This window comes from Mauremys mutica, unplaced genomic scaffold (genome assembly GCF_020497125.1).
Source record: "Mauremys mutica isolate MM-2020 ecotype Southern unplaced genomic scaffold, ASM2049712v1 000553F_np12_obj, whole genome shotgun sequence".
In the NCBI taxonomy this organism is placed as follows: domain Eukaryota; kingdom Metazoa; phylum Chordata; order Testudines; family Geoemydidae; genus Mauremys; species Mauremys mutica.
The window spans coordinates 1-26,314 of record NW_025423002.1 but is presented as its reverse complement, the minus strand read 5'-3'; the positions used below and the strand labels follow the sequence as shown (position 1 = coordinate 26,314).

The window sequence follows — 26,314 nt, the reverse complement described above, 5'->3', positions numbered from 1 at the left end:
TCTCTGCCTCAGGGACCCTACAGTCAATTGTACACTCCCCTCCCAGGGCCAGGAGAACCCAGGAGTCCGGGTTCCCAGCCCCCCCCCCCCCGCTCCAGCCCACCAGCCCCCACTCCCCTCCCAGAGCCAGGATAGAACCCAGGAGTCCTGGCTCCCAGCCCCCCCCCCCACTCTAACCACCAGCCCCCGCTCCCCTCCCAGGGCCAGAAGAACCCAGGAGTCCTGGCTCCCCCCCTCCTGCCCGCTCCTGTATCGCGTGGGGAGCTGTATCGGGGGGTTGGTGGATCAGTCCCTGGGTTCTGTCACAACCTATGATGCCGGGGGGGGTCACATCCCGTCTTTGTCACACTGCTCACGTCTGTGTGTCTTGTCTCTCGTTCCCCACCCCCGCACATTCCCGTCCGTCCCCACACCCCATCCCTCCCTCCCTCCGTCCCCACACACCCCGTCTCTCCATCCCTCCCTCCATCCCGACACCCCGTCTCTCCATCCCTCCCTCCCTCCATCCCCACACACCCCGTCTCTCCATCCCTCCCTCCCTCCATCCCCACACACCCCGTCTCTCCATCCATCCCTCCCTCCATCCCTCCCTCCGTCCCCACACACCCCGTCTCTCCATCCCTCCCTCCCTCCGTCCCCACACACCCCGTCTCTCCCCCCCCCCCCCCCGCCCTCCCCACACACCCCCGCTCTCCATCCATCCCTCCCTCCCTCCCTCCCTCCCTCCGTCCCCACACCCTCCCTCTCTCCATCCATCCCTCCCTCCGTCCACACACACCCCGTCTCTCCATCCATCCCTCCCTCCCTCCGTCCCCACACACCCCCTCTCTCCATCCCTCCCTCCGTCCCCACACCCCGTCTCTCCATCCATCCCTCCCTCCCTCCCTACCTCCCTCCGTCCCCACACACCCCGTCTCTCCATCCATCCCTCCCTCCGTCCACACTCACCCCGTCTCTCCATCCATCCCTCCCTCCATCCCTCCGTCCCCACACACCCCGTCTCTCCATCCATCCCTCCCTCCGTCCCCACACACCCCGTCTCTCCATCCATCCCTCCCTCCATCCCTCCCTCCCTCCGTCCCCACACACCCCATCTCTCCATCCCTCCCTCCCTCCGTCCCCACACCCCGTCTCTCCATCCATCCCTCCCTCCATCCCTCCGTCCCCACACACCCCGTCTCTCCCTCCCTCCCTCCCTCCATCCCTCCCTCCCTCCGTCCCCACACACCCCATCTCTCCATCCCTCCCTCCGTCCCCACACACCCCGTCCGTCCATCCCTCCCTCCCTCCCTCCGTCCCCACACACCCCGTCTCTCCATCCGTCCCTCCCTCCCTCCCCACACACCCCATCTCTCCATCCATCCCTCCCTCCCCACACACCCCATCTCTCCATCCATCCCTCCCTCCATCCCTCCCTCCCTCCGTCCCCACACACCCCGTCTCTCCATCCCTCCCTCCGTCCCCACACACCCCGTCTCTCCATCCCTCCCTCCCTCCCTCCGTCCCCACACACCCCGTCTCTCCATCCCTCCCTCCCTCCGTCCCCACACACCCCGTCTCTCCATCCCTCCCTCCCTCCGTCCCTCCCTCCCTCCCCCCACACCCCATCTCTCACTCCATCCCTCCCTCCATCCCTCCCTCCCTCCGTCCCCACACACCCCGTCTCTCCATCCCTCCGTCCCCACACACCCCGTCCATCCATCCCTCCCTCCATCCCTCCCTCCGTCCCCACACACCCCCTCTCTCCATCCCTCCCTCCGTCCCCACACCCCGTCTCTCCATCCATCCCTCCCTCCATCCCTCCGTCCCCACACACCCCGTCTCTCCATCCATCCCTCCCTCCATCCCTCCCTCCCTCCGTCCCCACACACCCCATCTCTCCATCCCTCCCTCCCTCCGTCCCTCCCTCCGTCCCCACACACCCCATCTCTCCATCCGTCCCTCCCTCCCCACACACCCCGTCCATCCATCCCTCCCTCCCTCCGTCCCTCCCTCCCTCCCCACACACCCCATCTCTCCATCCATCCCTCCCTCCCTCCCCACACACCCCATCTCTCCCTCCATCCCTCCCTCCCTCCCCACACACCCCGTCTCTCCATCCCTCCCTCCGTCCCCACACACCCCGTCTCTCCATCCCTCCCTCCCTCCGTCCCCACACACCCCGTCCATCCATCCATCCCTCCTCCCATCCCTCCATCTGTCTGTCCGTCCCCACACACCCCGTCCATCCGTCCGTCTCACTGGCGAAGGGGTGACCGTGGAAGACCTGACGCAGAAGAAGAAAGACCGACTCCGATGGCTCCGTCACTCCAGCCATTCCACCGACACCCACAGTAACGCGGCGCCTCCATCTCTGTCCGTCTGTCTGTGCCCGTGTGTCATTGCTGGGGGGGGACTCATGTCTCCACCTGCCCCCCCACGGCTACTCATTAATATCCTGTTCCCAGCTCCCCGCCGGGGTCAATCCGGAGTCACCCGACTGCAGTGGAGCCAGGGCCGGATTCTGATCTCAGCTCCCCTGGGGGTCAAACCAGAATCACTCCTGATTGCAATGCGGGCAGGGCCGGATTCTGATCTCAGCTCCCCTGGGGTCAATCCGGAGTCACTCCTGATTGCAGTGGGGGCAGGGCCGGATTCTGATCTCAGCTCCCCTGGGGTCAAACCAGAATCACTCCTGATTGCAATGCGGGCAGGGCCGGATTCTGATCTCAGGTCCCCTGGGGTCAATCCGGAGTCACTCCTGATTGCAATGGGGGCAGGGCCGGATTCTGATCTCAGCTCCCCTGGGGTCAAACCAGAATCACTCCTGATTGCAATGCGGGCAGGGCCGGATTCTGATCTCAGGTCCCCTGGGGTCAATCCGGAGTCACTCCTGGCTGCAGTGGGGGCAGGGCCGGATTCTGATCTCGGCCCCCCAGGTCAGTTCTGAGTCACGAGGGGGGAGCTCACCCGTACGTCTCTCCCCCAGCCAGTCTCCCCGCGAGTGAAACGACGTCCGTCAACACCGAGAACGTGGGCGAAGAGGAGCATCACGCCACCTGCTGCGACGTGTATCTGTGAGTGCGCGGAGGGGCCCCAGGTCCCACCCCAGAGGTGGCTGCATTTGATTTTTCGTTTCTTTTCTCTTCTCTTTCTGCAGAGGCAAAATCTCAAAGACAAAATTCTGGTGAGTGGGAGTGAAGGAGGGGACGTCTCCGCCCTGCGGGGGGGGGTCTCTGTGGGGCCCTGCGGGGGGCACTGTCCCAGCCCATGGAGGGGGTCTCTGTGGGGCCCTGCGGGGGGGGTCTGTCGCAGCCCATGGGGGTGTCTCTGTGGGGCCCTGCGGGGGGGGATCTCTGTGGGGCCCTGCGGGGGGGGGGTGTCTCTGTGGGGCCCAGCCCCGCTGACCCCCTGCGGGGGGCGCTGTCCCAGCCCCAGGGGGTGTCTCTGTGGGGCCCTGCAGGGGGCACTGTCCCAGCCCATGGGGGGGTCTCTGTGGGGCTCGGCCCGCGGGGGGGTCTCTGTGGGGCTCGGCCCCGCTGACCCGTGCCCCCGCTCTGCCCCCCAGCCGCCGGTGCCGGCGCATGAACCGGCTCCTGCGGAAGCGCTGCCGCCTGGCCGTGAAATCCGTCTCCTTCTACTGGATGGTCCTGATCCTCGTCTTCCTCAACACACTGACGATCGCCTCCGAGCACGACAACCAGCCCGACTGGCTGACGCAGATCCAGGGTGAGCCCCGGCCGCGGGGGCCCTCTCGGCTCGGGGCGGGCTGGCGGGTTAGAGCAGGGGGGGCTGGGAGCCCGGACGCCTGGGTTCTCTCCCAGCTCTGGGAGGGGAGTGGGGGCTGGTGGGTAGAGCTGGGAGCCCGGACGCCTGGGTTCTCTCCCTAGCTCTGGGAGGGGAGTGGGGGCTGGTGGGTAGAGCTGGGAGCCCGGACGCCTGGGTTCTCTCCCGGCTCTGGGAGGGGAGTGGGGTCTAGTGGGTAGAGCTGGGAGCCCGGACACCTGGGTTCTCTCCCGGCTCTGGGAGGGGAGTGGGGTCTAGTGGGTAGAGCTGGGAGCCCGGACGCCTGGGTTCTCTCCCTGGCTCTGGGAGGGGAGTGGGGGCTGGTGGGTAAAGCTGGGAGCCCGGACGCCTGGGTTCTCTCCCGGCTCTGGGAGGGGAGTGGGGTCTAGTGGGTAGAGCTGGGAGCCCGGACGCCTGGGTTCTCTCCCGGCTCTGGGAGGGGAGTGGGGTCTAGTGGGTAGAGCTGGGAGCCCGGACGCCTGGGTTCTCTCCCGGCTCTGGGAGGGGTTTATTATTGCTGCGGCGGCTCAGAGCTGTTTGCCGGAGCAGGGCGGGGGCGGATCGACCTGGGGAAGTCGCAGGGGAGTTTTACTGGGACTGGCTGCATGGGGGGTGGGATCTCAGGGGGTGACTTCACTTGAGGGGCGACACCCGAGCGAGGGTGGAAACCGGGTCGACTCCTGGGGCACTTCGCAGGGCGGCAGCAGCGGGCGGGGTAAGAACTTGCCCCAGGCCTGCGGGTGCTGGTCCATACGGGTTTCAGCATCATCTTTAGGGTCCCGCTGACCCCCCCACCGGCCCGTTGGACTGGGGGTGAGACGCTGAGGCCCAGCTGTGCCAGACCCCACACTTCACCCCGAGCCCCGGGACTGGAGCCCAGGTCCGTCAGGACTCCCCTGGGGAGCCCCACGCGGCTGCCACGGTGTCGGCTGCGGTGCCGGACAGGGCACCGCCGCGGCTGGCGAGATCTGCCCCCACCAGGACGTTTCTTCCCCGACCGGGTCGTCTCGCTGAGGGGCCCCACTGTGTCCACGGCCACTTTCCGGAAAGGCTCCTCTGTGCTGGGCCTGCGTCCTTGTCCCGCCCGCCCCAGCTCCGGTGGGGTCGCAGGGGCGGCAGCGCTGGCGGGATGTCCTGGCCGGCTGGGGGGAGTCGGGGCCCGAACCCTCAGCCAGCCAGCAACACACAAGGTTTAGTAGCCGACAGGAACAGCCCAAAACAGAGGTTGCAGGTTCAGGAAACAGGACCCCTGAGTCGGGTCCATCTTGGGGACCAGGGAGCCCTGGGGCTCCCTCCGTTTCCCCAGCCAGCTCCAGTGTCACCTGGCCCCAGCCCCCTCCCGGCTCAGGTTACGCTCGGGTGTCGCCCCTCAAGTGAAGTCACCCCGAGATCCCCTCCCCAGTGCAGCCAGTCCCAGCAAAACGCCCCCGCAACGTCCCCAGGTCGACCCTCCCCACCCCGTCCCGCTCCCAGACGAACGCGATCGCTAGTGGCCTCAGTCCCAGTCCCGATCTGTGAGATTCCCAGCCCAGGTCCCCCTGCCTGGGGTCTGCAGGAACCCAGCGACCTCCCCGTAATGACGAGAAAACCCCGTCCCAGTGGGGCCGGATCCTGGACGAACCCCCCGTCAATCTGCCCTGAATCCTCGTCGCTCTTAATGCCAAACCCAGACAGGTCCCAGCCCCGTCCGGTATCTCGCCAGGCCTCGGGGATCTCCCATCTCCCCGCCCGCCGATCCCAATCCCGACTGGTGAGAAACCCTGCCCCGGTCTCTGCAATATCCCCTCCTCCGTCAGCCTGACACCCAGCCGAGAGAATTCGGCTCTGCCTCTGCACCCCCCAAGCCGAATCCCCCCAATCCCAAGCGTCGGGCCCGGGAAATCCTAACCCCCTGTGACCGTCTCTACCCTCAATCATCCATGGCCAAGATACCCCTGGCCTCCCTCCACCCTAATCCCATCCTCATTCACCCAGCGCTGCAGCGTCCTAATCTCCTGGCGCAGATAATCCCAACCCTGCTTCCACATAGTCCCGTGGTCCCTCTGGGCTAGATTTTCCCAATCCCCAGTCTAGGTAGCCTACGAGATAATCCCGAGCGCAGATATTCCCAATCCCGGTCCTAATCGTAAACCTGCCCTGTGATGACCCCCCCGATAACCCTCATCCCCCCCCCTGGGTGATCCCGGCTCTGTAGAGACCTGCCTGGATCCCTGAGTCCGTGCGTCACACCCTGTAATCGCCCTGAGTGAGAGACCCCCCCCCAGTTTGCGCTAATCCCAGGCCTCGAGCGTGCTAACCCGGCCAGCCCGGTTCGAGTCACTGCCCCAGCGCTGACCCACCCAAGCCAGGCCCCCGGCCCCCGGGCGTCTCCCCCAACCTCCTGGCCCTGGGTGTCCCGGGCTCCCCGGCGCTGCTCCCCACAAGCCCGGCAGGACTCGGGAGCCTCCTCTCCCTCGGAGCAGCCTGGCTGCAGGGCAAGAAGCTCCCACGGCTTCACCTCCGGGGTCTCTCCTGGGAGCGTTCGGCCTCCTCGGCCCCCCCGTGCGCTTCCCCCAGCGAGTCCCCCCGGCGGGGTCCTGGGGGCCCACAGGGTCCTGCCCCCCCACGGCGCAGGCAGACGTGACTCTCAGCCAGCCGGGGACACAGAGGTTTATTCGATGCCAGGAACAGGGGCTAACCCAGAGCTTGTAGGTACCGCGAGCCGGACCCCTCGGCCGGGTCCATTCTGGGGGGCAGTGAGCCAGACCCCCACGTCTGCCCTCACTCCTCGTCCCCAGCCAGCCCCAGACTGACCCCCCCCAGCCCCTCCTCTGCTCAGCTCCTTCCCCGGGCCAGGGGGTCTCCTGACCCCTCTGTCTCCAGCACCTTCAGTCGACACCTTGCAGGGGGGGCCCAGGCCATCCATTGCCAGGAGACAGTGTCAGGCATTTCGGTGCACTGGCCCCTTCCTCTGCAGCAACCCCCCCCTCCCCGATCCCCCCTCCTGGAGACTTAAGAACTGCAGAGGGGAAACTGAGGCACCCACAGCGTATTCAGAGCCAACATTCAGAACATTCCCAGTTCGCCACACTGGGCATCTCCCCTCCCCCATGCTGGCCCCGGGCATCTCCCCTCCCCCATGCTGGCCCCGGGCATCTCCCCTCCCCCATGCTGGCCCCAGTGTTGTACAGACAAAGCTACACAGGAGCTTTTCAGAGGGAAGACAAAGATGCCACATTTATGATGATAACTTGATTTATGACCAATAACTAACACGCTGTGGCAGAGTCTGACCTTGCCCCCGGGGGTCCTGAGCTCCCAGGCGGTTTCACTAGCCTCAGTGGCTCCCTGTGACCCTCCCCGTGGCCCGTCTCTCTGGGGGGCCAGGCTCACAGTCTGCTGAGCCCTGTTCATCACAGGCTGCAGGAGGCTGGGGAGAGAACTGCCCCCGTCTCTGTTCAGCCTCCTGTCCTGACAGGGGCCTGACCTCCCCTCCCAGGAGCTGTTCCTGTAGGGGTGGGTTGGGGGGAACCCGGGCCCCCCCTCTACTCTGGGTTCCAGCCCAGGGACCCTAATGGCAACAGCTGTTGGCAGCCGACCTCTCACTGCCAGAGTTGCTGCATTGCCCTGGGCCACTTCCCCACAGCTCTCCTGCTTCTCCCTGCTTCACCCTCACCTCAGGGCTCCCTTACCGAGGGTTGGGGGGGTCTTCAGTAACCAGCCCTTCAGCCGCGCCACGCCACGCCACGCCACGCCACGCCACGCCACGCCACGCCACGCCACGCCTCCTCTGGCTCCCCCGCCTGACTGGAGCGAGCCCTTTGTATAGCACCAGCAGGGCCTTAATTACAGTCAGGTGTTCTCATTAGCCTGGAGCAGCCCCTGCTCTGGTCAGTCAGGGAACAGAAAACTGCTAATCCAGTGGCCAGTGTATCTGCCTCCTGCTAGTCTGCTGTACCCAACTGGCCTGGGTCTATCACATCACACATTATACCTAATACCTACACACACACACACACACACACATTATACCCAATACCTACACACACACACACACACACACACACACATTATACCCAATACCTACACACACACTCACACACACACACACACACACATTATACCCAATACCTACACACACACACACACACACACACACACACATTATACCCAATACCTACACACACACTCACACACAGACACACACACATTATACCCAATACCTACACACACACTCACACACACACACACACACATTATACCCAATACCTACACACACACTCACACACAGACACACACACATTATACCCAATACCTACACACACACTCACACACTCACACACACACACACAGACACACACACATTATACCTAATACCTACACACACACACACACATTCTCTCTCACACACACACACACCCAGTCACACGCACACACACACCCATCAGATGCTCTGCAGCTGCTGCATAGTTACCAGCCCTGGACATGGCTGGAGTCCGTGGCTGGATTCCCCAGCCTGGGTTGGTAGCTCGGGGCGGTAACAGGCCAGCACAGCCGGGCAGGAGGAGGAGCTGGTCTCTGGGGGGCAGGCGCCGAGGCCCGTCCATGCTGGCAGCAGAACGTTACCCCCCAAGTCTCCCATCTCACCCAGCCTTTTTGTAGGCTTGAGTCTGAATCCAGAGTCTCTAGGTCTTGCTGTGTCACCACCTCTGGGTCTGGTGACTGATCACCCGTCAATTGCAGGCCTGACTGTCAGCCTGGGACCCGGCTTTGAGCTTCCTTCTCTTGTAGCTTTTCTGTTTAGGGTGGACTCTGCTCATTTGTTAGGGCTCTTGTCTGCAGCTTCAGCCGGTGGGGTGTGAACTCTGCTTATCAGGACAGGCCGGGGCCATCATCCATCCATACCTCAGTCACACATCGACCCTAACTAAGGAGAGCACAGCAGGGTTTGCAAAAAGGAAGGTTGGAGGAAGCTTTTACAAAATGGAGAGAGCGTTTTAAACTGGGGTTTGGATTCCAATATGGCAAACAGGGAACAGAGGTTACAATGTAGGCACGTGCAGTGACTGGTGAACAGTGAACAGAAGTTACAATGTAGGCACGTGCAGTGACTGGTGAACAGTGAACAGAAGTTACAATGTAGGCACGTGGAGTGAATGGTGAACAGTGAACAGAGGTTACAATGTAGGCACGTGGAGTGAATGCTGAACAGTGAACAGAGGTTACAATGTAGGCACGTGCAGTGAATGGTGAACAGTGAACAGAGGTTACAATGTAGGCACGTGCAGTGAATGGTGAACAGTGAACAGAAGTTACAGTGTAGACAAGTGTAGTGAATGGTGAACAGTGAACAGAAGTTACAATGTAGGCACGTGCAGTGAATGGTGAACAGTGAACAGAAGTTACAATGTAGGCACGTGCAGTGAATGGTGAACAGTGAACAGAAGTTACAATGTAGGCACGTGCAGTGACTGGTGAACAGTGAACAGAAGTTACAATGTAGGCACGTGCAGTGACTGGTGAACAGTGAACAGAAGTTACAATGTAGGCACGTGCAGTGACTGGTGAACAGTGAACAGAAGTTACAATGTAGGCACGTGCAGTGAATGGTGAACAGTGAACAGAGGTTACAATGTAGGCACGTGCAGTGAATGGTGAACAGTGAACAGAGGTTACAATGTAGGCACGTGCAGTGAATGGTGAACAGTGAACAGAAGTTACAATGTAGGCACGTGGAGTGACTGGTGAACAGTGAACAGAAGTTACAATGTAGGCACGTGGAGTGACTGGTGAACAGTGAACAGAAGTTACAATGTAGGCACGTGCAGTGAATGGTGAACAGTGAACAGAAGTTACAATGTAGGCACGTGCAGTGAATGGTGAACAGTGAACAGAAGTTACAATGTAGGCACGTGCAGTGAATGGTGGACAGTGAACAGAAGTTACATTGTAGGCACGTGCAGTGAATGGTGAACAGTGAACAGAAGTTACAATGTAGGCACGTGCAGTGAATGGTGAACAGTGAACAGAAGTTACAATGTAGGCACGTGGAGTGACTGGTGAACAGTGAACAGAAGTTACAATGTAGGCACGTGGAGTGACTGGTGAACAGTGAACAGAAGTTACAATGTAGGCACGTGTAGTGAATGGTGAACAGTGAACAGAAGTTACAATGTAGGCACGTGCAGTGAATGGTGAACAGTGAACAGAGGTTACAATGTAGGCACGTGCAGTGAATGGTGAACAGTGAACAGAAGTTACAATGTAGGCACGTGCAGTGAATGGTGAACAGTGAACAGAAGTTACAATGTAGGCACGTGCAGTGAATGGTGAACAGTGAACAGAGGTTACAATGTAGGCACATGTAGTGAATGGTGAGCAGAAATTACAATAGTGAAACAGTGCAAGTCTCAGTGATTTAAGCAGGAATTGGACTGATAGTGAAACGTACAAGGGCAGCTGACTGAACAGCTCTGGCTCTTAACCAGCATCTTAACAATTTCATTCATCAGTTCTACACCGGGCGTCTCCCCCCCTCCTGCCCCCGGGCGCCTCTCCCCTGTCCTGGCCCTGGGTGTCTCTCCCTGAGTGACCCCCCGTCTCCCCCCAAGTGACCCCCGGGCGTCTCCCCCCAGCCTACGCCAACAAGGTGCTGCTCTCGCTCTTCACGCTGGAGATGCTGCTCAAGCTCTACGCCCTGGGCCTGCAGGGCTATTTCGTCAGCTTCTTCAACCGCTTCGACTGCTTCGTGGTGTGCGGGGGCATCCTGGAGACGGTGCTGGTGGAGCTGCAGCTCATGGAGCCGCTCGGCATCTCCGTGCTCCGCTGCGTCCGCCTGCTGCGCATCTTCAAAGTCACCAGGTCCGTGGGGGAGACTGGGCATCGGGGCTGGGCGTGGGGCCGGGCTGGGTGTGGGGCTGGCACTGGGGCTGGGCTGGGCGTGGGGTACTGGCCGTGGGGCCGGGCTGGGCGTGGGGTACTGGCCGTGGGGCCGGGCTGGGCGTGGGGTACTGGCCGTGGGGCTGGCCTGGCCGTGGGAGGGACTGTGTATTAGCCGTGGGGCCGGGCTGGGCGTGGGGCCGGCCCGGCCGTGGGAGGGGCACGGTAACCGGCCGTGGGTCGCCCCGTCTGCCCCCCAGGCACTGGGCGTCGCTGAGTAACCTGGTGGCCTCGCTGCTGAACTCCATGAAATCCATCGCGTCCCTGCTCCTGCTGCTCTTCCTCTTCATCATCATCTTCTCCCTGCTGGGGATGCAGCTCTTCGGCGGCAAGTTCAACTTCGACGAGACCCAGACCAAGCGCAGCACGTTCGACACCTTCCCGCAGGCGCTGCTCACCGTCTTCCAGGTACCCCCCGGACCCCCCCGGAGCCCCCCCGGGACCCCCGTCCACCTCCCCCCTGGGACCCCCCCGGAGCCCCCCGTCTGCCTCCCCCCGGGGACCCCCCCCGGACCCCTACCTTCGACACCTTCCCGCAGGCGCTGCTCACCGTCTTCCAGGTACCCCCCCGGAGCCCCCCCGGAGCCCCCCATCCACCTCCTCCCGGGGACCCACCCCGGCACCCCCACTTCGATACCTTCCCACAGGCGCTGCTCACCGTCTTCCAGGTACCCTGGAGCCCCCCCGGGGCCCCCCGGGACCCCCCATCCACCTCCCCCCGGAGCCCCCCCTGGGCCCCCCGTCCACCTCCCCCTGGGACCCCCCACGGGACCCCCACCTTCGACACCTTCCCGCAGGCGCTGCTCACCGTCTTCCAGGTACCCCGGAACCCCCCCGGGGCCCCCCAGGAGCCCCCGTCCACCTCCCCCAGGGACCCCCCCAGGGACCCCCGTCCACCTCCCCCTGGGACCCCCCACGGGACCCCCACCTTCGACACCTTCCCGCAGGCGCTGCTCACCGTCTTCCAGGTACCCCCCCCGGGACCCCCCGGAGCCCCCCCGGGACCCCTCCATCCACCTCCCCCCCAGACAAAGGGGTCAGGAGACCCCCTGGCCCGGGGAAGGGGCTGAGCAGAGGAGGGGCTGGGGGGGGTCAGTCTGGGGCTGGCTGGGGACGAGGAGTGAGGGCAGACGTGGGGGTCTGGCTCCCTGCCCCCCAGAATGGACCCGGCCGAGGGGTCCGGCTCGCGGTACCTACAAGCTCTGTGTTAGCCCCTGTTCCTGTCATCGAATCAACCTCTGTGTCCCGGCTGGCTGAGAGTCACGTCTGCCTGCGCCGTGCGGGGGCAGGACCCTGTGGCCCCCCCAGGACCCCGCCGGGGGGACTCGCTGGGGGAAGCGCACGGGGGGGCTGAGGAGGCCGAACGCTCCCAGGAGAGACCCCGGAGGTGAAGCCGGGGGAGCTTCTAGCCCTGCAGCCAGGCTGCTCCGAGGGAGAGGAGGCTCCCGAGTCCTGCCGGGCTTGTGGGGAGCAGCGCCGGGGAGCCCGGGACAGCTGGAGAACCGGACCCCTCGGCCGGGTCCATTCTGGGGGGCAGGGAGCCAAACCCCCCCATCTGCCCTCACTCCTCGTCCCCAGCCAGCCCCAGACTGACCCCCCCAGCCCCTCCTCTGCTCAGCCCCTTCCCCGGGCCAAGGGGTCTCCTGACCCCTCTGTCTCCAGCACCTTCAGTCGGCACCTTGCGGGGGGGCCAGGCCGTCAGTTGCCAGGAGACAGTCCCAGGCATTTCGGTGCACTGGCCCCTCGCTCTGCAGCAACCCCCCCCCCCGATCCCCCCTCCTGGAGACTTAAGAACTGCAGAGGGGAAACTGAGGCACCCACAGCGTATTCAGAGCCAACATTCAGAACATTCCCAGTTCACCGCAGGCCCCTTCCCGCGCTCTGCTCACTGACTCCCAGGTGCCCCCCCGCTCCCCCCAGGGTCACTTCCCTGGGATCCCCCGCTCCCCCCAGGGGGCCACGCCAGCCCCTGCCCCCCACTGACAGCTGCCTGGCCCCCAGATCCTGACGGGTGAGGACTGGAACGCGGTGATGTACGACGGGATCATGGCGTACGGGGGCCCGTCCTTCCCCGGCATGCTGGTGTGCGTCTACTTCATCATCCTCTTCATCTGCGGCAACTGTACCCGCCAGGCGGGGGCTGCAGGGGGCTGGGGCCAGGGGGCCGGGGCCAGGGGGCTACAAGGGGCCGGGGCCGGGGGGCTGCAGGGGGCCGAGGCCAGGGGGTGGGGGGCTATATAGGGCCAGGGCAGGGGGCCAGGGCAGGGGGGCTGCAGGGGGCCGGGGGGCTGCCGGGGCCTGGGGCCGGGGGGTGGGGGGCTATATAGGGCCAGGACCGGGGGGCCGGGGCCAGGGGGCTGCAGGGGGCCGGGGGGCTGCAGGGGGCCGGGGCAGTGGCTGGCGGGGGGAGGGGGAGTTGACAGGCAGCTGGCGACTAGTGGGGGCAGATCTCGGGCTGCGGGTGGGGGGGGTGTATCAGGAGCTGGTGGCAGGAGGGGGGGGCCCTGGAGCCAGGCAGTGGCGTGGGGGGGCTGACACTGGGGGTGAGTGGATTTGGGGTGGGGCTGGGACCCCCTGCACCCCCATTTTCCTGAGCCCCCCCCAGATATCCTGCTGAATGTCTTCCTGGCCATTGCTGTGGACAATCTGGCCGATGGGGACAACATCAACTCGTCCAAGGAGGAGAGCAGAAAGTGAGGGGCCCGGACGCCTGGGTTCTCTCCCCGGCTCTGGGAGGGGAGTGGGGGCTGGTGGTCAGAGCAGGGGCTGGGAGCCAGGACTCCTGGGTTTTCTCCCGGCTCGGGGAGGGGAGCGGGGGCTGGTGGTTAGAGCGGGGAGGGGGGGCTGGGAGCCCGGACGCCTGGGTTCTCTCCCCGGCTCTGGGAGGGGAGTGGGGGCTGGTGGTCAGAGCGGGGGGGGCTGGGAGCCAGGACTCCTGGGTTCTCTCCCCGGCTCTGGGAGGGGAGCGGGGGCTGGTGGTTAGAGCGGGGGGGGCTGGGAGCCAGGACTCCTGGGTTCTCTCCCCGGCTCTGGGAGGGGAGCGGGGGCTGGTGGTTAGAGCGGGGGGGCTGGGAGCCCGGACTCCTGGGTTCTCCCCCGGCTCTGGCAGGGGAGTGGGGGCTGGTGGGTCAGAGCAGGGGGGGCTGGGAGCCCGGACTCCTGGGTTCTCCCCCGGCTCTGGCAGGGGAGTGGGGTTGGCGGTGGGCTGAGCGCCCGAATGCCTGGGTTCTCTCCCCATCTCTGCTCTGAGCCCCCCTGTTCCCCGCAGGGGGAAGGCTGTGGATGAGGCCCAGGGCAGCGGCAGCCAGGATGGCAGCGTGAAGGTAAGAAGTGGCCCCCCTGTCACGGAGTGTGGGGGAGCCAGGCCCTGCACCCCCGGGCTCCCTGCCGATTCCCCAGGACTCTCAGCCAGCCAGTGAAGCAGAAGGTTTATTTAGGCAACAGGAACTCAGCCCAGGACAGGTCTTGCAGGCACAGATAACCGGATCCCCCCGGTTAGCTCCATCTTGGGGCCCCATAACCCCCCCCGGGGATCAGAGCCCGGTCTCCCTGCTCCCCTCTATCCCCAGCCAACTCCAATCTGCCCCACCCCCTCCAGCCCCTCCTCTCTGCTCTGCCTCTTTCCCGGGCCAGGAGGTCACCCGACCCCTTTGTCTCCAACACCTCTAGATGCACCTCTGCAGGGAGGGGCCGGGCCATCCGTTGCTAGGCGACAGAGTGACAGGCATTTGTGCTGCTGGAACGTAGTTTCTGTCCCCAGCCCCCAGCAAGACCAGTCCCACTTCGTCACACCCCCCAGGGTGGGGCAGCCCAGCCCCCCCCAATATCCCCTTCTCGCAGCCTCTTCTCTGTCCTTGGCCCGGGCCCCCTCTCCTCCGCCCTCTGCCCCACACTGGCCACCGTCCGGGTCCCCGGGGTCACCCCCTGGCCCTAAACAACCCCCCCCCCTCGCTGGACACGCAGCCCGTGGGGGAACGGCCCCACCCGGCACAGCACGTCCACTGGGTCCTGCCCCGGGTTGCTCAGCTGGGCTCCTCCATGGCACCCTGCCCCCGCGGGGTATCCAGGCAGCACGCTGGGGAAACCGAGGCACCGCACCACTCATCCGAAGCGTTAGGAACAGTTCTCTCGCTGTCACAAGGGGGCTCGGCCCGGGCGCTGGGCTTCCCACCAGGGGCAGGGGAGCTGTAATCCCCTGGCGGGGGCCTGGCTCCCCCCATAGTGTCCCTGCACCCTGGCTCCCCCCTGGCTCCCCCCAGGGTGCAGGGAGACGCGCAGACCAGGGCTCCTGCTGCTCTCTCCCCAGGTGCCGTGCGGGGAGGAGGAGGAGGAGGAGGAGGACGAAGGAGGAGGTAGGAAGGGCGGGTCTGACTCTCCCAGCTGGGGGCGCCTTGGGGGAGAGGCCTTGGGAGGGTGCGGGCACCCCTGGCTGTCCTGGGGCGGGCCGTGGGGCAGGGCAGGGGGCTCAGCAGGGGGTGTTCTCCCCTCGGGCACTGGGACCTTTGAGATCTGTAGCTGCTGGTCGTGACTCTACTGTATTTTTAGATCCTATCATGATGAACAGGAACCCGGACACCTGGGTTCTCTCCCCGGGTCTGGGAGGGGAGTGGGGGCTGGTGGTTAGAGCAGGGGGGGCCTGGGAGCCCGGACGCCTGGGTTCTCTGCTCGGGGAGGGGCTGGCTGAGCCCAGCGGGGCCCCACTCCTGTCTGCCCCATAGGGGAGGAGACCGAGGAGGGTGACCAGGAGAGCCTGGCCGAGTCCCACCTGGACAAGCTGGAGGAGGCGCCAACCGAGAAAGTCCTGCCCATCCCGGCCGGCAGCGCCTTCTTCATCCTGAGCAGCACCAACCCGTGAGTGCCGCGTGGGGCGGGGGCTGCATCCTCCAGCGGGGCAGGGAATGGGGCAGGGGCCTGTCCCCTCTAGGGGGCGCCGGCTGGCTCAGGGGGGCGGGAAATGGGGCAGGGGCCTGTCCCCTCTGGGGGGCGCCGGCTGGCTCAGCGGGGCGGGAATGGGGCAGGGGCCTGTCCCCTCTGGGGGGGCGCCGGCTGGCTCGGGGGGGCGGGAATGGGGCAGGGGCCTGTCCCCTCTGGGGGGCGCCGGCTGGATAAGGGGGTGGGGAATGGGGCGGGGGCCTGTCCCCTCTGGGGGGCGCCGGCTGGCTCGGGGGGGCGGGAATGGGGCAGGGGCCTGTCCCCTCTGGGGGGCACCGGCTGGCTCAGGGGGGCAGGGAATGGGGCAGGGGTCTGTCCCCTCTGGGGGGCGCCGGCTGGCTCAGCGGGGCAGGGAATGGGGCAGGGGCCTGTCCCCTCTAGGGGGCGCCGGCTGGCTCGGGGGGGCGGGAATGGGGCGGGGGCCTGTCCCCTCTGGGGGGCGCCGGCTGGCTCAGGGGGGCGGGAATGGGGCAGGGGCCTGTCCCCTCTGGGGGGCGCCGGCCCCCCCCCGGCCCCCGGGCGGGGGCGGGCGGGCCGGCCGGGGGGGGCGGTTCTGGTTCTGACCCGATCTCTCCTCTGCCCCCAGGCTCCGGGTGGGGTGTCACGCCTTGATCCATCACCACATCTTCACCAACCTCATCCTCGTCTTCATCCTCAGCAGCATCTCGCTGGCCGCCGAGGACCCCATCCGGGCCCACTCCTTCCGCAACATCGTGAGGCCCCCGCCCGCCCCGGGGGCGGGGGGCGGTCTAAGGGGGGGGGGAAGGAGGGGCACAGGATGGAGAAGAATGGGGTTGAGTGGAGATGGATGGGAGGGAGGAGTAGGGGGGTGAGGAAGGGGGCTGGATGGGGCAGGGGCCTGGGCAGGGTGGACAAGGAGGGGCACAGGGGGGCACTGTGGTGGGGCAGATGGGCAGGACAGGGCAGGGGAACAGGAGGGTACATTGGGGAAGGGTGGGGGGGCTGCCCCACATTGGCCGTTGACTCTCCCCCATGGCCTTGTCTTCCCCCCATCCCTGCTCAGATTCTGGGGTACTTCGACTATGCCTTCACCTCCATCTTCACCGTGGAGATCCTGCTCAAGGTACTGCCGGGGGGGCTGGGCGCCAGGACTCCTAGGTTCTCTCCCGGCTCTGGGAGGGGAGTGGGGGCTGGTGGTGAGAGCAGGGGGGCTGGGAGCCAGGACTCCTGGGTTCTCTCCAGGCTCTGGGAGGGGAGTGGGGGCTGGTGGGGCGAGCAGGGGGGCTGGGAGCCAGGACTCCTGGGTTCTCTCCTGGCTCTGGGAGGGTAGTGGGGGCTGGTGGTGAGAGCAGGGGGGCTGGGAGCCAGGACTCCTGGGTTCTCTCCTGGCTCTGGGAGGGGAGTGGGGGCTGGTGGTGAGAGCAGGGGGGCTGGGAGCCAGGACTCCTGGGTTCTCTCCTGGCTCTGGGAGGGGAGTGGGGCCCAGGGCTCAGCACAGGCCTGGATTGACCCTCTCCCCCGCCCCCACCCCACCAGATGACAGCCTACGGCGCCTTCCTCCACAAAGGCTCCTTCTGCAGGAATTGGTTCAACCTGCTGGATCTGCTGGTCGTCAGCGTCTCCCTCATCTCCTTTGGGATCCAGTGAGTGGGGCGAGGGAGAGCGGCTCCTGGTGATGGGAGGCCAGGAGTACAGTGGCTGAATGGTGCTGTATGGGGCTGGCGGGGAGGGAAGGAGGTAGCCAGGCCCAGGAAATGGTTTGGGTGCAGGTGGGATTGGTGGATGGATGCAGTGGGATACGCCGGGCGTGGGAAGGATTGGTGGAGGTGGTGGGATACGCTGGAGGGTGGGAAGGATTGGTGGAGGCGGTGGGATACGCCGGGGGGGGTGGGAAGGATTGGTGGAGGCGGTGGGATACGCTGGGGGGTGGGAAGGATTGGTGGAGGCGGTGGGATCCACCGAGGGTGGGAAGGATTGGTGGAGGCGGTGGGATACGCCGGGGGGGGAAGGATTGGTGGAGGCGGTAGGATACGCCGGGGGTGGGAAGGATTGGTGGAGGCGGTGGGATACGCCGGGGGTGGGACGGATTGGTGGAGGCGGTGGGATACGCCGGGGTGGGAGGGATTGGTGGAGGCGGTGGGATACGCCGGGGTGGGAGGGATTGGTGGAGGCGGTGGGATACGCCGGGGGGGTGGGAAGGATTGGTGGAGGCGGTGGGATACGCCGGGGGTGGGAAGGATTGGTGGAGGCGGTGGGATATGATGGGGGCAGGCGGTACCGGGTAGGGGAGTTGGGGAACTCCCCCCAATGTCTGACCCCCACTCCCCACCCAGCTCCAGCGCCATCTCTGTGGTGAAGATTTTGCGGGTGCTGCGCGTGCTGCGGCCTCTCCGAGCCATCAACCGGGCCAAGGGCCTGAAGGTGAGGGGGGCGCTGGGGGGCGGCGCTCGGCGGCGGGGTGGGAGGGGCTGCTGGGCCTGGGATGCTGTGATGTGGGGCACTGAGGGGTGGGGGGGGGGGTCGCTGTGTGGCAGGGGGTCTCACCCCCCCGCCCCTCCCCCCAGCACGTGGTCCAGTGTGTCTTCGTGGCCATTCGCACCATCGGCAACATCATGATCGTCACCACCCTGCTGCAGTTCATGTTCGCCTGCATCGGGGTGCAGCTCTTCAAGGTGAGCCCCCCGTGGGTCCCGCAGCCCAGCCCCCTGCCCCCTGTGGGGCCCCCAGCCCCACCCTGTTCCCAGTGCCCTGCCCCCTGTGGGGCCCGCAGCCCAGCCCCCAGCGCCCCGCCCCCCATGGGGCCCCCAGCACCCCACTCCTGTGGGGCCCGCAGCCCAGCCCCCAGCGCCCCGCCCCAAGCACCCCACCACCCGCGGGTCCCCCAGCCCCCAGCGCCCCGCCCCCCATGGGGCCCCCAGCACCCCACTCCTGTGGGGCCCGCAGCCCAGCCCCCAGTGCCCCGCCCCCAGCACCCCACCACCCGCGGGGCTCCCAGCCCAGCCTCCAGGCCCCGCCCCCTGAGGGCCCCCCAGGGGGGTTACGTGGGTGTGGGGCTGGCGGGGGCAGGAGGAGGTGTGGGGAGAAGGGGCGGGGGGGTCTGAACCCAGCCCCACGTCTCTCCCCAGGGCAAATTCTACAGCTGCACGGACGAGGCCAAGCACACGCCAGAGGAATGCAAGTACGTCCCCCCCCCCGGCTCCTTCACCCCCCCCCGCCCAGCCAGGGACCCCCCCCCCGGCTCCTTCACCCCCCCCGCCCAGCCAGGGACCCCCCCCCCGGCTCCTTCACCCCCCGCCCAGCCAGGGACACCCCCCCGGCTCCTTCACCCCCCCCCGCCCAGCCAGGCACCCCCCACCCCCCTGGTTCGTCCCCCCCCCCCACCCTCCAGGGACCCCCCCGGCTCCTTCACCCCCCCGCCCAGCCAGGGACCCCCCACCCCCCCGGCTCCTTCACCCCCCCGCCCAGCAGGGACCCCCCCGGCTCCTTCACCCCCCCCCCCGCCCAGCCAGGCCCCCCCCCGGCTCCCCCCCCCCCCCCCCCCCCGCCAGGGACCCCCCCCCGGCTCCTACACCCCCCCCGCCCAGCCAGGGACGCCCCCGGCTCCTTCACCCCCCCGCCCAGCCAGGACCCCCCCGGCTCCTTCACACCCCCCCCCAGGGACCCCCCCGGCTCCTTCCCCGCCCCCCCGTCCAGCCAGGGACCCCCCCGGCTCCTTCACCCCCCCCGCCCAGCCAGGGACCCCCCACCCCCCCGGCTCCTTCACCCCCCCGCCCAGCCAGGGACCCCCCCAGCTCCTTCACCCCCCCCCCCCGGCCAACCAGAGCCACCCCCCAGCTCCTTCATACCCCCCCGCCCAGCCAGGGACCCCCCACCCCCCCGGCTCCTTCACCCCCTGCCCAGCCAGGGACCCCCCATCCCAGCCCCCCAGCCCCCCCTCAGCTGCCTCCAGGGTCAGGGGGTCGTGGGTAGGGGCTGGGATCAGGAGCTGGTTGCTGGGATGGGGCTCAGGGGGGCTTGGCCGGGGGTCAGAGTTTGGGGTCTGAGATTGGGGGCCGAGTGTCACGGGGCCGGGGGTTGGGCTGTTGTCAGGGTGACCAGGCTGGAGGGGCTCAGGCCAGGGGTGTGTGCTCGGGCTCTGGTTGTCGGGGTGACCAGGCCGGGGGGGGCTCAGGCCAGGGGGCACTGGGCTCTGGTTGTCAGGGTGACCGGCTGGGGGGGGGGGCTCAGGCCAGGGGGTGCTGGGCTCTGGTTGTCGGGGTGACCAGGCTGGTGGGGGGGGCCTCAGGCTACGGGGGTGCTGGGCTCTGGTTGTCGGGGTGACCAGGCCGGGGGAGGGGGGCTCAGGCGGGGGGGGTGCTGGGCTCGGGTTGTCGGGGTGTGACCAGGCCGGGGGAGGGGGGCTCAGGCTGGGGGGGTGCTGGGCTCTGGTTGTCGGGGTGACCAGGCCGGGGGGGGCTCAGGCCACGGGGCACTGGGCTCTGGTTGTCAGGGTGACCAGGCTGGGGGGGGGGCTCTGGTTGTCAGGGTGACCAGGCTGGGGGGGGGCTCAGGCCAGGGGGTGCTGGGTTCTGGTTGTCGGGGTGACCAGGCTGGGGGGGGGCTCAGGCGGGGGGGTGCTGGGGAACTGGTTGACGGGGTGACCAGCTAGGGGGGGCTCAGGCCAGGGGGTGCTGGGTTCTGGTTGTCGGGGTGACCAGGCTGGGGGGGGGCTCAGGCCAGGGGGTGCTGGGTTCTGGTTGTCGGGGTGACCAGGCTGGGGGGGGGCTCAGGCCGGGGGGTGCTGGGGCTCTGGTTGTCGGGGTGACCAGGCTGGGGGGGGGCTCAGGCCAGGGGGTGCTGGGCTCTGGTTGTCGGGGTGACCAGGCTGGGGGGGGGCTCAGGCCAGGGGGTGCTGGGTTCTGGTTGTCGGGGTGACCAGGCTGGGGGGGGGCTCAGGCCAGGGGGTGCTGGGGCTAGGGTTGACGGGGTGACCAGCTACGGGGGGCTCAGGCCAGGGGGTGCTGGGTTCTGGTTGTCGGGGTGACCAGGCTGGGGGGGGCTCAGGCCAGGGGGTGCTGGGCTCTGGTTGTCGGGGTGACCAGGCTGGGGGGGGGCTCAGGCCAGGGGGTGCTGGGTTCTGGTTGTCGGGGTGACCAGGCTGGGGGGGGCTCAGGCCAGGGGGAGCTGGGCTCTGGTTGTCGGGGTCACCAGGGCAGGGGGGCTCACACTGGAGGGGTGCTGGGCTCTGTTTGTCGGGGTGACCAGGCCGGGGGTTGGCACATCGGGGTCCGTCCCCCCCCGCTGACGCCCACCCGCCCCCCAGGGGCACGTTCATCGTGTACAAGGACGGGGACGTGGGGCACCCCATGGTGCGCGAGCGGATCTGGCACAACAGCGACTTCAACTTCGACAACGTCCTGTCCGGCATGATGGCCCTGTTCACCGTCTCCACCTTCGAGGGCTGGCCCAGGTGCGCCCGGGGCCGGGGAGATGGGGGGCCGGGGGGGCTGGGGAGCAGGGGGACCTGGGACTCTGGGGACTGGGGGAGATGGGGGGCTGGGGAAAGTGAGAGGGAGCTGGCAGGTCCCGGGGGAGCTGGAGGGCGGGGAGATGGGGGGCATGGGGAGTGGGAGGAGCTGGGGGATCCCTGGGGGTCCCCATCTCACCCCCCCGCCCCCCAGCCTGCTGTACAAGGCGATCGACGCCAACGGGGAGAACCTAGGCCCCATCTACAACTACCGGGTGGAGATCTCCGTCTTCTTCATCGTCTACATCATCATCATCGCCTTCTTCATGATGAACATCTTCGTGGGCTTCGTCATCATCACCTTCCGCGCCCAGGGCGAGCAGGAGTACCGCAACTGCGAGCTGGACAAGAACCAGGTACTGCCCCACGGCCTGCCCCACGGCCTGCCCCCTGCCTGCCCCACGGCCCCCCCCCCAGCCCCTTCCGCGCCCAGGGCGAGCAGGAGTACCGCAACTGCGAGCTGGACAAGAACCAGGTACTGCCCCACGGCCTGCCCCCCCCTGCCCCCCAACCTCCCACAGCCTTCCCCAGCCCCCCAGCCCCTTCCGCGCCCAGGGCGAGCAGGAGTACCGCAACTGCGAGCTGGACAAGAACCAGGTACTGCCCCACGGCCTGCCCCACGGCCTGCCCCCTGCCTGCCCCACGGCCCCCCCCCCAGCCCCTTCCGCGCCCAGGGCGAGCAGGAGTACCGCAACTGCGAGCTGGACAAGAACCAGGTACTGCCCCACGGCCTGCCCCACGGCCTGCCCCCCGCCTGCCCCACGGCCCCCCCCCCAGCCCCTTCCGCGCCCAGGGCGAGCAGGAGTACCGCAACTGTGAGCTGGACAAGAACCAGGTACTGCCCCACGGCCTGCCCCCCCCTGCCCCCCAACCTCCCACAGCCTTCCCCAGCCCCCCAGCCCCTTCCGCGCCCAGGGCGAGCAGGAGTACCGCAACTGCGAGCTGGACAAGAACCAGGTACTGCCCCACGGCCTGCCCCCCGCCTGCCCCACGGCCCCCCCCCAGCACCTTCCGCGCCCCGGGCGAGCAGGAGTACCGCAACTGCGAGCTGGACAAGAACCAGGTACTGCCCCACGGCCTGCCCCCCGCCTGCCCCACGGCCCCCCCCAGCCCCCCAGCCCCTTCCGCACCCAGGCGAGCAGGAGTACCGCAACTGCGAGCTGGACAAGAACCAGGTACTGCCCCACGGCCTGCCCCACGGCCTGCCCCCCGCCTGCCCCCCAGCCCCCCCCCAGCCCCCCAGCCTCTTCCGCGCCCAGGGCGAGCAGGAGAACCGCAACTGCGAGCTGGACAAGAACCAGGTACTGCCCCACGGCCTGCCCCACGGCCCCCCCCAGCCCCTTCAGCGCCCAGGGCGAGCAGGAGAACCGCAACTGCGAGCTGGACAGGAACCAGGTACTGCCCCACGGCCTGCCCCCCCGCCTGCCCCACGGCCCCCCCCAGCCCCTTCCGCGCCCAGGGCGAGCAGGAGAACCGCAACTGCGAGCTGGACAGGAACCGGGTACCTGTCCAGGGCGACCAGATGTCCTGGTTTTATAGGGTTAGTCTTAGGGGCTTTTTCTTATATAGGCGCCTGTTAACCCCCCCCCCCCATCCCAGTTTTTCACACTTGCTGTCTGACCCTAACCCTGTGCCCCTATCCCCAGTGTGGCAAGTGTGGGGGAGGGGAGCCTGTTTCAGGGGCAGGGTGTGGGGTTCCCCATTGCCCCGAACCCCATCCCCCAAGATGCAGTGCGTGGGGTGGTGCATGGAGGGACTGCTCAATGAGGGGGGAGGTGGGGCTTCCGTGGGAGGGACAGCTCAGAGGGGTGGGGAAGGCCGGGTGTGGGGCACGGCTCAGCGGGGGGTGGGGGGCCGGGTGTGGGGCACGGCTCAGAGGGGGGCCGGCGGGGGCGGGTGTGGGGCACGGCTCAGCGGGGGGCCGGCGGGGCCGGGTGTGGGGCACGGCTCAGCGGGGGGCCGGCGGGGCCGGGTGTGGGGCACGGCTCAGAGGGGGGCGGGCGGGGGCGGGTGTGGGGCACGGCTCAGCGGGGGACCGGGTGTGGGGCACGGCTCAGCGGGGGGCCGGCGGGGGCGGGTGTGGGGCACGGCTCAGCGGGGGGCCGGCGGGGCCGGGTGTGGGGCACGGCTCAGCGGGGCTCCCCCCACAGCGGCAGTGCGTGGAGTACGCGCTGAAGGCCCAGCCGCTGCGGCGCTACATCCCCAAGAACCGGCACCAGCACCGGGTGTGGGCGGCCGTGAACTGCTCGGCCTTCGAGTACGGCATGTTCCTGCTCATCCTGCTCAACACCATCGCCCTGGCCGTGCAGGTGCGGCCCGGGGGGCGGGGCCGGGGGGCAGGCTCTGCCGGGGGGCGGGGCCTGGATGGTGGGGTGGGGTCTGGGGGCAGGGGGCGGGGCCTGGATGGTGGGGGGGGTCTGGGGGCAGGGGGCGGGGCCTGGGCGGGGGGAGGGGCCTGTCCTTTCCTCGGGGAGGGGCGTGGCCTGTCTGTCTGGGGGCGGGGCTTTCCCCTCTCACCCTGCCCCTTCCCCCCCCAGCACTACGAGCAGTCGCAGCCCTTCAACTACGTCATGGACCTGCTCAACATGGTCTTCACCGGCCTCTTCACCGTGGAGATGGTGCTGAAAATCATCGCCTTCAAACCCCGGGTAGGCGGGGCCGGGCCGGGGGCGGGGCCGGCACAATGCGGGGCGGGGCTTGACTCGAGGGGCGGGGCCTGGCATGACGGGGGCGGGCCCTTGTGTGAGGGGCGTGGCCTTGCATGACAGGGGTGGGGCCGTGTGTGAGGGGCGGGGCTTGCATGATAGGGCGGGGCCTTGTGTGAGGGGGCGTGGCCTGGCAAGACTCGGGGGGGGCGTTCCCGCATGGCTGACCCCCCCGCCCCGTTCCCAGCACTATTTCTGCGACGCCTGGAACACCTTCGACGCGCTGATCGTGGTGGGCAGCGTGGTGGACATCGCCGTCACCGAGGTCAATGTAAGTGCTCCCACTTCCCCCCAAATCCAGAGCGGGGACCCCGGCATCCGAGCCAGACCCCGGCACTGGAGAATCAGCCCCCGCCTGGGCCCGGAGGGGTCCCCGCGTGAACGGCCCCCGTGCCCCGCCCCAGAGGGGTCCCCGCGTGAACCGCCCCCGTGCCCCGCCCCAGGGGGGTCCCCCGGTGAACCGCCCCCGTGCCCAGCCCCAGAGGGGTCCCTGTGTGAACCGCCCCCGTGCCCAGCCCCAGAGGGGTCCCTGTGTGAACCGCCCCCCGCCCCAGAGGGGTCCCCGCGTGAACCGCCCCCCGCCCGCCCCAGAGGGGTCCCCGCGTGAACCGCCCCCGTGCCCAGCCCCAGAGGGGTCCCCATGTGAACGGCCCCCGTGCCCAGCCCCAGAGGGGTCCCTGTGTGAACCGCCCCCGTGCCCAGCCCCAGAGGGGTCCCTGTGTGAACCGCCCCCCGCCCCAGGGGGGTCCCCGCGTGAACGGCCCCCGTGCCCCGCCCCAGGGGTCTGCGTGTCGCAGTGCCAGGGGTCCTGGCATAAAATGTTTGGGAATCCGCGGGGGTGGAACACGCTGGAGAAATACCCCCCCTCTGTCCGTCCGTCCGTCCCCACACCCCATCTGTCCATCCGTCCATCCCCCCACGTCGGTTTCTGTCTCTCATCTCTCCCGGGGTTGGTTCCCGGCGGACGCCGCGTCTCATGGCTTCATCCTCCTCCTCCTCCTCCTCCTCCTCATCATCACAACTCCATCCCCCCACTAGAATGGCGGCCATGTCGGAGAGGTAACGCCCTGGATCCCCCCGCACGGGACTGGGGGGGCAGAGCCAGACGAGGCTCTGGAGGTGGACGAGATGGGGGGGGTGCAGAGGGGATGTTGGAGGGAATTGTGGGGTAGCTGTGGGGCCTGGTGTGGGGGTCAGCAAGGGGCTGGTATGGGGATTGGTGGGGGGTTGGTGAAGCCAGCGTGGAGGTCGGTGAGAGCGCTGCCATGGGGGTCTGCGTGGGGGTCACCAAGGCGGCTGCCATGGGGGTCGGCGAGGGGCTGGCAGGGTCGGTGAGGGGGTCGGCGAGGGGGCTGCCATGGGGGTCGGAGAGGGGCTGGCGAGGTCGGTGAGGGGGTCAGAGAGGGGGCTGCCCTGGGGGTCCGCGAGGGGGCTGCCATGGGGGTCGGCGAGGGGGTCGCTGAGGGGGCTGCCAGGGGGGTCGGTGAGGGGGCAGCCATGGGGGCTGCCATGGGGGTCGGCGAGGGGGCATCCATGGGGGTCGGCGAGGGGGTCGGCGAGGGGGCTGCCATGGGGGTCGGCGAGGGGGCTGCCATGGGGGTCAGCGAGGCGGAATCCAAGGCGGTCACCCTGGGGGTAAGCGACGGGCTGGAGAGGTCGGTGAGGGGGTCGGCGGGGGGGGGGCCATGGGGGTCAGCGGGGGGGTCAGCGAGGGGCTGGCGAGGTCGGTGAGGGGGTCAGCGAGGGGGCTGCCATGGGGGTCAGCGGGGGGGTCGGCGAGGGGGCTGCCATGGGGGTCGGCGAGGGGGTCGGCGAGGGGGCTGCCATGGGGGTCGGCGAGGGGGCTGCCATGGGGGTCTGCGGGGGGGTCAGCGAGGGGGCTGCGAAGGGCGGCAGGGGGCGGGACAGCGAGGGGCTGGCGAGGTCGGTGAGGGGGTCAGCGAGGGGGCTGCCATGGGGGTCAGCGGGGGGGTCGGCGAGGGGCTGCCAGGGGGGGCGGCGTGGGGGTGTGCGAGGGGCTGGCGGGGTCGGCGAGGGGGCTGCCATGGGGGTCGGTGAGGGGGCTGCCGTGGGGGACGGCGAGGGGGTCGACGAGGGGGCTGCCATGGGGGTCGGCGAGGGGGCTGCCATGGGGGTCGGCGAGGGGGTCGACGAGGGGGCTGCCATGGGGGTCGGCGAGGGGGTCGGCGAGGGGGCTGCCATGGGGGTAGGCGAGGGGGTCGGCGAGGGGGCTGCCATGGGGGTCGGCGAGGGGGGCGGCGAGGGGGCTGCCATGGGGGTCGGCGGGGGGGTCGGCGAGGGGGTCGGCGAGGGGGCTGCCATGGGGGTCGGCGAGGGGGTCGGCGAGGGGGCTGCCATGGGGGTCGGCGAGGGGCTGCCCGGGGGGTCGGCGGGGGGGTCGGCGAGGGGGCTGCCATGGGGGTTGGCGAGGGGGCTGCCATGGGGGTCGGCGAGGGGGTCGGCGAGGGGCTGCCATGGGGGTCGGCGAGGGGGTTGGCGAGGGGGCTGCCATGGGGGTCGGTGAGGG

General features: G+C 68.2%; 1 protein-coding gene across 1 annotated transcript in view; it reads left to right on the top strand.

Moving 5' to 3' along the window:
• Window positions 1–24,846, top strand: part of LOC123357402 (voltage-dependent L-type calcium channel subunit alpha-1F-like) — a gene marked incomplete at its 3' end in the record, with an annotated part of 34,943 nt that extends 10,097 nt beyond the window's left edge. Inside the window, exons 10-31 of the mRNA XM_045000636.1 lie at window positions 2,969–3,056; window positions 3,140–3,166; window positions 3,548–3,708; window positions 10,380–10,605; window positions 10,884–11,091; window positions 12,685–12,805; window positions 13,289–13,376; window positions 13,952–14,006; window positions 14,990–15,035; window positions 15,402–15,534; window positions 16,202–16,328; window positions 16,640–16,699; window positions 17,113–17,219; window positions 17,910–17,997; window positions 18,141–18,248; window positions 18,702–18,754; window positions 20,879–21,025; window positions 21,237–21,438; window positions 23,233–23,391; window positions 23,620–23,730; window positions 23,975–24,058; window positions 24,826–24,846. Coding sequence (XP_044856571.1) covers window positions 2,969–3,056; window positions 3,140–3,166; window positions 3,548–3,708; window positions 10,380–10,605; window positions 10,884–11,091; window positions 12,685–12,805; window positions 13,289–13,376; window positions 13,952–14,006; window positions 14,990–15,035; window positions 15,402–15,534; window positions 16,202–16,328; window positions 16,640–16,699; window positions 17,113–17,219; window positions 17,910–17,997; window positions 18,141–18,248; window positions 18,702–18,754; window positions 20,879–21,025; window positions 21,237–21,438; window positions 23,233–23,391; window positions 23,620–23,730; window positions 23,975–24,058; window positions 24,826–24,846 — 2,420 coding nt within the window. The remainder of the gene's footprint in view (window positions 1–2,968; window positions 3,057–3,139; window positions 3,167–3,547; window positions 3,709–10,379; window positions 10,606–10,883; window positions 11,092–12,684; window positions 12,806–13,288; window positions 13,377–13,951; window positions 14,007–14,989; window positions 15,036–15,401; window positions 15,535–16,201; window positions 16,329–16,639; window positions 16,700–17,112; window positions 17,220–17,909; window positions 17,998–18,140; window positions 18,249–18,701; window positions 18,755–20,878; window positions 21,026–21,236; window positions 21,439–23,232; window positions 23,392–23,619; window positions 23,731–23,974; window positions 24,059–24,825) is intronic.
• Window positions 24,847–26,314: the final 1,468 nt, after the last annotated feature.